Genomic DNA, 11,154 nt, shown 5'->3' with positions numbered 1-11,154 from the left:
GAACAATACATGGGAAGTTGAAATCATAGAAGTTCTCACTCAGCAACCACATTAGACATGATGGACTTAAAAAGAAAAGCATGGTTACATAAATACTAAATTTCGGTTAAATCATAACTCATACATACTTGTTCACATGACATTGCACATATGTATTTTGGACTGTATCACTTACTCAGACAGTGGTAGTCTGATTCCTTTATGGTTTACTGTTTTCAGGTGAACTCATAAAGGTACAATCAGAGTGAGGGCGGCGGCATCGTCAGGCGATCATGGCACTATTACTTTTCTGTTTAATGTTTCTGGATATTTGAACTTGATGTAATAAACTTTGTTATGATGGAATAAGATGGAAGTTCTTTGTAGCTCCTCATTTATCAAGTTAAAGGCTTTAAAAAAAAAAAAAATTTGTTAGAATTTTCATTAAAAAGAAATGGGGTTTTACAATTATGGTATCAAAGCCAGACAGAAAATTAGTAGTCATGACAGCCTCGACGGTCTGCCATCACTCTGTAAGTATATAATTTAAAAATATCCACTAAAATTGTGCTTGGTTTGGCCATATTTAACATTAATCGAGTATCTGAAAACCACTACGTTATAGAATAACTATAACACTAATTTTTTTTTTATGTCTATGCCAATTAGATGGCGTGGGCTAACAGGTGCAACGATATTCTCGAGACACTGCAAAACCTGGCTGGAGTGGTGGGCCAACAGGCCACAGCAATGCAACAAATGGGCACTAACTTACAACAAGTGGCCCATGACAAATCGAATGCAATCGGGACCATGTCGTACAAGAAATTCATGGATATGGATCCACCTGCGTTTGTAGGAAAGACCGATCTTGAAGCAGCGGAGTCCTGGGTGCGGGAAATAGAGAGGATTTTTCGAGTGTTGGAAGTTCCGGCCGAACGACAGGTGGATTTTGACACATATCGCCTGAAGGAACATGCAGAGAAGTGGTGGGAAACCACCCATGCAATGAAGTTTCAGAATGGACCCGTGACATGGCCACAGTTCGTGGAAGTGTTTAACAACACCTACTTTCCGAAACACGAGAGAACCAAGAAGATGCAGGAATTTCTCGACCTGCAACAAGGAGAAAGGACATTGGCAGATTACATCACGAAGTTTCACAGCCTAGAGCGTTATTGTCCCAATGTATACACGACGGACGAAGACCGGACAATGAAATTTGCTCGAGGACTGAAAGCAGGACTCAGAAATCGCCTGTATACACGAGGGCCAAAAACCCTTGATGAGGCTATTCAGGTAAAACACAACTATTAGGTAATTGAAAAAAAAAAAAAATTTCCCTAACTTATATCGGTAAATGTCACCAACCCAGGTTGCTACATTACTTGAGGATGATTGGAAGGAAGGACAGAAGTTCCAGAAGAATCGCCCTGGAGTGCAAAAGCCAGAATTCAAGAAGAGGTTCAGTGGGAAAAAGTTCCACCCCTATGCTAAGAAACCAAGGCATTCTGGAGAAAATAAAATGGTTCAGACCCAAGGCCAGCGATGCCAGAAATGCAACCGTTTCCATCCGGGACAACAATGCCCTCGAGAGACAGGCGACTGCCTTTACTGTGGAAAATTGGGGCACTATATCAGGGAGTGCCGCAAGAAACAGGCAGATGATGCAACAAGGGCAAGTGGAGGTCAACAACCACAATCACAGCAGCAGGCACCGCCATCTCAGCAAGCAAATCAGAAGAATATGGTCGGGAGAGTTTATGCGACCTCGGCAGAAGAACTTCAGAAGGGAGATTTGGTCCAAGGTACAGTTCTCATATCTGGACAAGCCGTTTTAGTACTCTTTGATTATGGAGCAACACATTCTTTCATATCTGTTAATTTTGCTAAACAACTTAGGGCACCCACTGAATCACTGAAGCATGAATTGGTAGTTTATAATCCCATCGGGTTCAATGAACCATGTGTAAATTACATGCCAAACATACCAGTCGTGTTAGGAGAACAAACACTGCTTGCAAACCTAATCCTACTCGATATGACTGAATATGATGTCATATTAGGTATGGATTGGTTGTATAAACACTATGCCAGAATCTTGTGTAGAGAAGGTAGGGTGATCATATCCCGACCGAACGAACCAGAAGTTGGGTTTCGCCTTTCGAGACCAATCATCAAGCAGCGGATGATATCGGCTTTAAGAGCAAATAAGTATGTCCAGAGGGGAGATACTGCTTTCCTAGTAAACATAATTGGAGGTGAAGTTAAAGTCCAGATTCACGATCTGGATATTGTTAGAGACTTTTCCGATGTGTTTCCGGATGAACTACCGGGGATACCTCCACCTCGAGAAGTGGAATTCGGAATTGACTTGGTACCAGGTACCAAGCCAATCTCCAGAGCACCTTACCGAATGGCGCCAGCAGAATTGGAAGAATTAAAGAAACAACTTCAAGAACTGATGGATCGAGGGTTCGTAAGACCAAGCATATCACCATGGGGAGCGCCAGTGTTGTTCGTGAAAAAGAAGGATGGATCCATGAGACTCTGTATTGATTACAGGATGCTCAATCAAGCGACAGTGAAAAACAAATATCCATTACCTCGCATTGAGGATCTATTTGATCAATTAAGGAATGCTAAAGTCTTCTCAAAGATCGACTTGAGATCTGGCTATCATCAGTTGAGAATTAAAGATGAAGATATTCCAAAATCAGCTTTCCGCACTAGGTACGATCACTATGAATTCGTCGTGATGCCTTTTGGACTCACGAATGCCCCTACTGCCTTCATGGACTTGATGAATAGAGTCTTTAGGCCATACTTGGACACTTTTGTCATTGTTTTCATTGACGACATATTGATATACTCAGAAAGTGTGAATGAACATCGAGAGCATTTAAGGACTGTACTGGAGACTCTACGAGAACACCAGTTGTATGCCAATTTTTCAAAGTGCGAGTTCTGGCTCGACCAAGTTATGTTCCTTGGACACGTTATCTCCAAGGACGGTGTTTCGGTGGATCCAGCAAAGGTGGAGGCTGTAACTAATTGGGCTCCACCAAAGAATGTTAGCGAGATCAGGAGTTTTCTCGGATTGGCAGGATATTATAGACGGTTTATTCAAGACTTCTCCAGAATCGCGATGCCAATGACGAAACTCTTGCGAAAAGGTGTGAAGTTTGCTTGGAGCGAAAAATGTGAACAAAGTTTTCAAACCCTCAAGACAAAACTGACTACAGCCCCTGTGCTAGCGTTACCCTCGGGAAGCGGTGGATTTGTGGTATATACTGACGCTTCGGGTACCAGATTGAGTTGTGTATTAATGCAACATGACAAGGTCATAGCATATGCGTCAAGGCAGTTGAAGACCCATGAGAGGAATTATCCTACACATGACCTGGAGTTAGCAGCAGTAGTGTTCGCTCTTAAAGTATGGAGGCATTACCTATATGGTGAGCAATTCGAAATATTTACAGATCATAAGAGTTTAAAATATTTGTTTTCGCAAAAAGAATTAAATATGAGACAACGGAGATGGCTCGAATTCATAAAAGATTATGAGTTCACCCTTTCCTACCATCCAGGAAAAGCGAACATCGTAGCGTATGCTCTCAATCGAAAGTCGGGCGATGGATTGGCCAGTTTAATAAATATAGAATGGAAGTTGATAGAAGACCTTGCATAATGGAGTCCATTCACAACAAGCTCCGGCACAATAAAAGTGAATAATATCACTATACAACCAGAATTCAAAGAGAAGGTGATAGCGAAGCAGAAGGAAGATCCTCAGTACGGGAAGATGGAGACACTGGTTCAACAAGAAGATAATGAATTCAGGCGAAAAGAGGATGGAAGCATATGGATGCGGGAAAGACTATGGGTTCCCAGCGACCCGGAGTTGAGAGAAGAACTATTAGGTGAAGCCCACAAAAGCAAGTACACCATTCATCCAGGAAGTACAAAGATGTTCAAGGATCTACAACGCGGATATTGGTGGAATGGAATGAAGCGCGATGTCGCTAGGTACGTTGCGAAATGCTTGACTTGCCAACAAGTCAAGATCGAACATCAAAGACCCGGAGGTATGATGCAATTGATGGAAATTCCTCAATGGAAATGGGAGAACATAACCATGGACTTCGTAATGGGATTACCCCGCACTCGGAGAAATCATGATGCCATTTGGGTCATCGTCGATAGACTAACCAAATCGGCACACTTCCTGCCGATGAGAAAGGGTCAATCATTGGAAAGCTTGACGGAGTTATACATTCAAGAAATAGTCAGATTACATAGAGTACCAATCTCCATTATTTCTGATCGAGATCCTTGATTCACTTCTCGATTGTGGCGACAACTTCAGTCTGCACTGGGTACCAAATTAAAGTTTAGTACAGCTTTTCACCCCCAGACTGATGGACAATCAGAAAGGACCATACATACATTGGAAGATATGTTGAGGGCTTGCATGTTGGACTAGAAAGGTGAATGGGATACTCACGTGGTACTAGCAGAGTTCGCGTACAACAATAGTTATCATGCAAGCATCAGAATGGCACCGTTTGAAGCTCTGTATGGGCAACCCTGTAGATCGCCAGTACATTGGAATGAGGTGGGAGAAAGAACAATTGAATCCCCTATAATACTCCAACATTATACAGAACAAATCCAAAAGATCCAGAATAGACTGCGTGCTGCTCAAAGCCGACAAAAGAGTTACGCGGATCAACGACGTAGAGAGCTAGCGTTCGAAATGAGAGACCTAGTGTTTGTGAAAGTATTGCCAACCAAGAGTGTTTTTTGGTTTGGTAAGAAGGGAAAGCTTAGTCCTCGATATGTAGGGCCATTCAACATATTAGAGAAGATCGGCGAAACGGCATACCGTGTGGAATTACCTCCTCAATTCGCAAACATTCACAATGTATTCCACATATCAATGTTGCGAAAGTATGTACCAGATCCCTCCCATGTGATACAATTCAAGGATCTGCAAGTACAGGAGGACTTGACGGTAGAGGAGCGACCCATGGAAATTGTAGATCGTCGCGAAAGAGTGATGAGAAATAAGACCATCACATTAGTTAAGGTTCGCTGGCAACACCATGGGCTCGAAGAATGTACCTGGGAGCCCGAAGAAGCAATGAAAGAGAGATACCCTGACCTGTTTATATCTAACTTGTAACGAATTTCGCGGACAAAATTCTTTTTAGGGGGAAAGGATGTAAAACCTGCAAAATTTCTGACAATTTTCAAATTTAATAAAGGTTAAAATTGTTGGAATGGATACGATAAAAGGATGAAAAGTCGATCCAAATGGATCAAACGGATCCAACAATCGGATTCGAACAATATATAGGGATTTAGATCTTGGATGGCGTCGAAACCCACTTAAAAAAAAAATCCAGTTTCAAATTGTCAATTTCAACTACATTCACAAAGCGCATCCCGAAAATATCATCTCTTGCAAATATCGCCATCGTCAGAACCATACCCGATTTATACACGCTTTCCGGTAATTCACATGAAATAAAGAGGTTTTTTTTTTCCTCATTTGGGTCCCAAATTCGGGGATTTACTAGTCATGAGTATTTTGAATTTGATTTATAATTCTCGAGACTTGGTTCTTCATGAACAGTACGCTCGCCACTTTATACGTCATACTTACGTGATTTAAAACATCACACATCATTTAAGTAGTTTTAGTTGCAAGAAGGTGCCAATAAAGAGGAGTTGGTGCATTGGGCAGGATGACGACTCACAGAGTTGGGGTCACAGGTTCAAACACCCTGAGTGACATAACGTTTTATTTTAGGAAAATTATTTAATGGGGTCATTTCAGCATTACAAAGATAAATACATTGGCGTTGCAAGGTATTGCAACGAAAAGCAAGTTGGTGCACTGGAGGGGCTCGTTACCCCTTGGGATGAGGACCTCAGTTCAAATCCAACCAAATAATAAATGAAAAAAAACAAGAAAGAAAATCTGGGAATTCGGATGGTGGGCTGGGAGGAGTTACGAAAATTGAAACTTTAAGGGGCTGGGAACGGATGGTGGGCTGGAGCTTACAAAAAAATAAAAAAAATAAAAAATAAAAAGAGAGCCCTTGGAATTCGTTCTTCTCTCTTTACTCTCACAAATCCCCCCAATTTTCCCCTAGCCAACACATCATCTCCCACCTCAGGTTTTCCCCTCCCTCACGCCTATTCTCCCCAGCCAGCCGTGCAAGAGTTGACGCCATCCACCATTGATTCCGGCGAGGAGCTCGTACGTGGGTACCCGACATCCGGAAGGAGGAAGAGCACCATACCTTCGAATACGTAGCTTCACGATGTAGGTGTTACCGTCCCTTCTTATATATGTGTTTTGTCATTTGATATCGTATGTGAATAAATTTTTTTATAAATCGTGAAGATAGGTTCGTTTTATTCTTGAACATATACATGGTAGGGGGTACAATTTTTTTTATACATGTACGCAGTGCCATGGAAAAACTGTAGGTGTTTGATTAAGTGGATACCTATATCTGTACTATGTTACATATATAACTTGTGTGCCTCCTTTTCAACGAATCTGCATAATTCTGGAAAAAAAAAATTTATGTAATAAGTCATGTAAGTCTGACTATCATATTTCATATGCACACTATCATTTAAACAGATCTGCACTTTTCTGGATGGGTGGGTCTATTTGCAAAATTGTGTAATAATGGAGAGGAAACAAAGAGAGATGTGGGATGATCTCGTTACATCTTCACATGGCCATTATAGCAAAATCTCATATGTACTCAATTAGTTCTATAGGGTTTTTCTTTTTTTTTTTTATGCGTAAGTAGCAATGAGAAACAAATTTTTTTTTATACTGTTGAAATGGTATTTAGAGAACTTGCATTTTCATGTGTATATCATTAGATTTCTGCATCTATAGATAGTTATACATAGGAAAATTTCATACAATCGTATGATCATGGGTCTGTATAATCAAGTCTGCATATCCCTAAGAATTTCCTTTTTAATTTACACATCTTTGAAACTCTGGTTATAGACGTGCATGATGGCTGCTCTCTAACTAGGTGAAGGCACAAATCAGACCAACCAATCTACACACTTTCAACTATAGATTTGCACTCACCATCATGAGACCTCTTATTTCAACATATGGGAGAGGGTTCTAATTGGAATATCACATGATTGGACTACGTAAACTTAGTCTAATTACATAATGTTCATAGATTTCATTGTGATAACACCATTTAGCAAATAAATGAGTTCATACATATGGATCTGTACCATGGTGGGATGCTTCATACCACATGTCAAGTCACCTAATTAATTCAGCAATTATATATATATATATATATATATATATATATATATATATATATATATATAGATTGGTAAAATTATTGCATAGGCATCACAAATAGGTAATTACGTAAGCAATGTGTGTATTATTATTCAAGCATATGATTATACACGTTCAGTTCTATGAAAAAAAAAAGGTTGGATCAAAAATGGATTAGGGTGTCGACTCGACTTCAATTCATGTTTCTTTTTTTGCTGGGAGATTTGGTGATCATATCTGATTATGAGGGTCGATCTAATCCAGCTTGAGATCAACAAACGCTGAACTAACGATAGTGGTTATAGCAGAGGATGCTACATCTTATCGATGCTTTAGTTATGGTTCGTTGGGTAGTACAGGAGACTAGTGTCTGTTAGCCTCTTGCCTGTTGATGCCACTAATGCAAGGCCAATGGCCATGGTGTGTGGCAGGGCAACTTGCGCTCCGTTGAGCCAAATCGGTTGGGGGTCATATTGACTTCAGCCATGGCATATCGCAACTGTCGATGGGGTACTGCACGACCAAAACAAAAACATAGGGGCAGAATCTAGCCGGATTGGACTAATGCGTTGGATAGGGTAGTAGTTGCTACTACTTTGTTGTGATTGGTCCTGACAATAGTTAGTAGATGGCATCTTTTAATAAGAAAAATGGCATGTGAGTGCCATTATGGGGATTCGTTGCATAATCACCAATAAATTTTCTAGTTACGCGTCATCACTCACATATGAAAAGAATATTCATGGCAACAATTGTAATTTTAGCACTCAAGGCCACTACAGTAGATTAGTATGACCTGTCATTAATGAAATTAATGAAGAAACACACACACACACACACACACACACACACACACACATATATATATATATATATATATATATATATATATATATATATATATTGGGGTGAGATCTAGGTATACCATGAAAAGGTATATGTTACCAGCTCTTTCCGGATTTTGGGCTCAGGTTGGAGCTTGAATTATATGTCGAGAAAAGACATAAGAATCATGACTACAGTGTGTATATCTCGAGTTAGAATTTTGAATTATATGCCATGGGAAAGATAAGAATTTTGAGAACTAACTGGCATAAGAAATCTTGGTCGGGTCAGCTGAGCATAGAATAAAGGTGAGAAAATAAAGAAAGATAATAAATGCGAGAGCTGGGTATACCCAAAAGGGTATATGTTACTAGTTTCTCATTGGGTTTCTTTGTACACCACAATGGTGTATGTTACTGGATTCCCGGATTCTGGGTACACTGGATCACAGTGTATGTTACCGGATCCATGGTCCACTTTGGAGAGAGTGGATGGTACACACTCTGTGGGACATTTTTTCTGTGTTGTGAGAGCGAGGCGTCTCACTCGGTCCCCAGTCCTCGAAGTTAGGGGACCAGGACCACCAATGAGTCCTAGGTGGTGGTTCCGAGTCTTCTGCAGAAGAGTTATGGGTGCATCCAATGCTAGTTCTCGCCAATTGGGGATCTCTCTCGGTCGAGCACCGTGCCCCTTTTGGGTATCCGTACGACTAGTTATACGGGTCATATGAACCCCCGTATAATCTCGGTCCGCTACGATGTCGAATGCCTGTGAGTACCCACAAGGTAAGAATGAACTGAAGATTCAAACCAATAAAAGTGGTAATAACAAATGAGACCGATAGGGGTCTAGTAGAACAATACATGGGAAGTTGAAATCATAGAAGTTCTCACTCAGCAACCACATTAGACATGATGGACTTCAAAAGAAAAGCATGGTTACATAAATACTAAATTTCGGTTAAATCATAACTCATACATACTTGTTCACATGACACTGCATATATGTATTTTGGACTGTATCACTTACTCAGACAGTGGTAGTCTGATTCCTTTATGGTTTACTGTTTTCAGGTGAAGTCATAAAGGTACAATCAGAGTGAGGGCGGCGGCATCGTCAGGCGATCATGGCACTATTACTTTTCTGTTTAATGTTTCTGGATATTTGAACTTGATGTAATAAACTTTGTTATGATGGAATAAGATCGAAGTTCTTTATAGCTCCTCATTTATCAAGTTAAAGGCTTTTAAAAAAAAAAAATTTGTTAGAATTTTCATTAAAAAGAAATGGGGTTTTACAATTATAGTGTGTGAAAATATGATATTTCATATATAGGTTTTCATCTTCATGACTCATATGATTTATTCTTGTGAGATCAGATAGTATGTTAACCCACATGAAAATTGAATCAAGATAACGCCATTGCAATAGTAGCCACCATCTGAATCGTTGGTATACTTCTGATTGAAAGTTGCAACGTTGGGGGGACTGACATAAGCAAGAGCTGGTGGATCACGACTACCTAGCATCATGACAGCCGGCACCACCAGCATCAGTAGTTCCAGTAGCTATTGTGGATCGAGATGCAGTACATGTTCAATAGTTCATGCACAGGTCAATATCCGTAACTCATATAATATCCAACTGTTTGGAGGGAGCACAACATGCCTCGGGCAATTTCTCAGGCCAATCGACTTCATGCTCAATCATTTCTTTCCATATCCCTCTGCTTGTTAATTGCTTTAGCTTGCCCATTCACTTGAGGATTGTGAGCTGTCGAAAGGTCTTGCTTGATCCCGTATTTCTCGTACAAAGCTGCTACCTCTTTCTTAATGGCAAAGAACCTCGATTATGTGCCTTTCTAGAAGAATGTTGAATATTTTGGATCGGGTCTAACCTTGAGTGACATGGTTTGACACAAGGCACCCTTAATGAAGGCTATTACAGGAGTTACGTGAATGTGAAAGGTTCACATTTAATGTGGCATGTGAAGGATTCACATACATGAATGCCATGCATGTAACTCCCACTCTCTTCCCACTATAAATTGAGGCATGGTTGCTTGATGAGGGCAATCAAGGTGCTCTCTTTCTCTTATTTGGGTTTAGGATCCTACTTACCATTGACTTGACAGTTTGGGCTCATCGTGGGCGTTGATAGGTTCAGAAAAATGCTGAGTACCCATGTCAACGCTCTCTTCAATCATTTTCATTATGGCGGCTACCTGTATGTGTTTTTGTTTTTTACATTACAGTTTACGCCAAGAACATACCCTTCAAAAGCACAAACTCTAATTGATCATTTTGAGGCCCTTGGACCTAACCATCAACACCCACAAAATGAAAAGAAAACCAAGTAAAATAAAAAAAATGAAACATCCACCAAATCAAAACTCCTAAAAAAACCTAAAAATTTTGATGAAAAGTGGAAATGGGCATCGAAGAAAAGAGAAAGATGACTATCGTGGAGCTTGAGGGGGCAAGCATCTTTGTTCCAGCCGACACGTAGGTGGCATCATGGTACTGCCAGACGAGGTGGTGGCACTTCTGAGGCACCGCTCAGGTGTCAGTACAGACACTGCCGCTGGGGCACCACCAGTGATTCCTCTACTGAGGCAAAGGCGAAGGAGGCAACACTGAGGAAGACGAAGATGATGAAGCTGCAACTTGAGAGGAGGGGCGTGAGAGGAGAACGACCCAGATTGAAAATGGAAGAGGGGTGAGAGAGGGGATGCTCAGAAAAAACTCTGAATTAAGAACTGTACTTTTTTCAAAATGTTTCTTAGCAAAACATTTCCACTCATTTGGAAAGGCCGACCTCGGTTCACTTTTCCAATATGTTTCTCGCTTTCAAACGAGCCCTGAGTGTAGTAGGGAAAGGTGGAAAGAGAACACCTCACATCATTCGTCCTCACATGTCTTGATGCTAGGGAGAAAGGGAGTGGGTCAACAACCACAAATACTTGCCTTAGGGCCATATAGTCATTCCCAAAAGGAAAGCTC

The 11,154-nt window shown here is 40.7% G+C and overlaps 1 protein-coding gene across 1 annotated transcript; it reads left to right on the top strand.

Annotated features, from left to right (window-relative positions):
• Window positions 1-648: 648 nt before the first annotated feature.
• On the top strand, window positions 649-10,874 carry LOC149837505 (uncharacterized). Its single transcript, XM_090008051.1, has 4 exons — window positions 649-1,278; window positions 1,355-3,437; window positions 3,732-3,921; window positions 10,682-10,874. Exons 1-4 carry the CDS (start codon window positions 649-651, stop codon window positions 10,872-10,874), a joined length of 3,096 nt encoding a protein of 1,031 aa, XP_089864177.1.
• The last annotated feature ends 280 nt before the right edge of the window (window positions 10,875-11,154 follow it).

Source organism: Nuphar pumila, chromosome 5 (assembly GCF_984573655.1).
Source record: "Nuphar pumila chromosome 5, dmNupPumi1.hap1.1, whole genome shotgun sequence".
NCBI classification, from domain to species: domain Eukaryota; kingdom Viridiplantae; phylum Streptophyta; class Magnoliopsida; order Nymphaeales; family Nymphaeaceae; genus Nuphar; species Nuphar pumila.
Note: the sequence above shows the minus strand (reverse complement) of the source record. Positions and strands in the feature narration are given on the sequence as shown.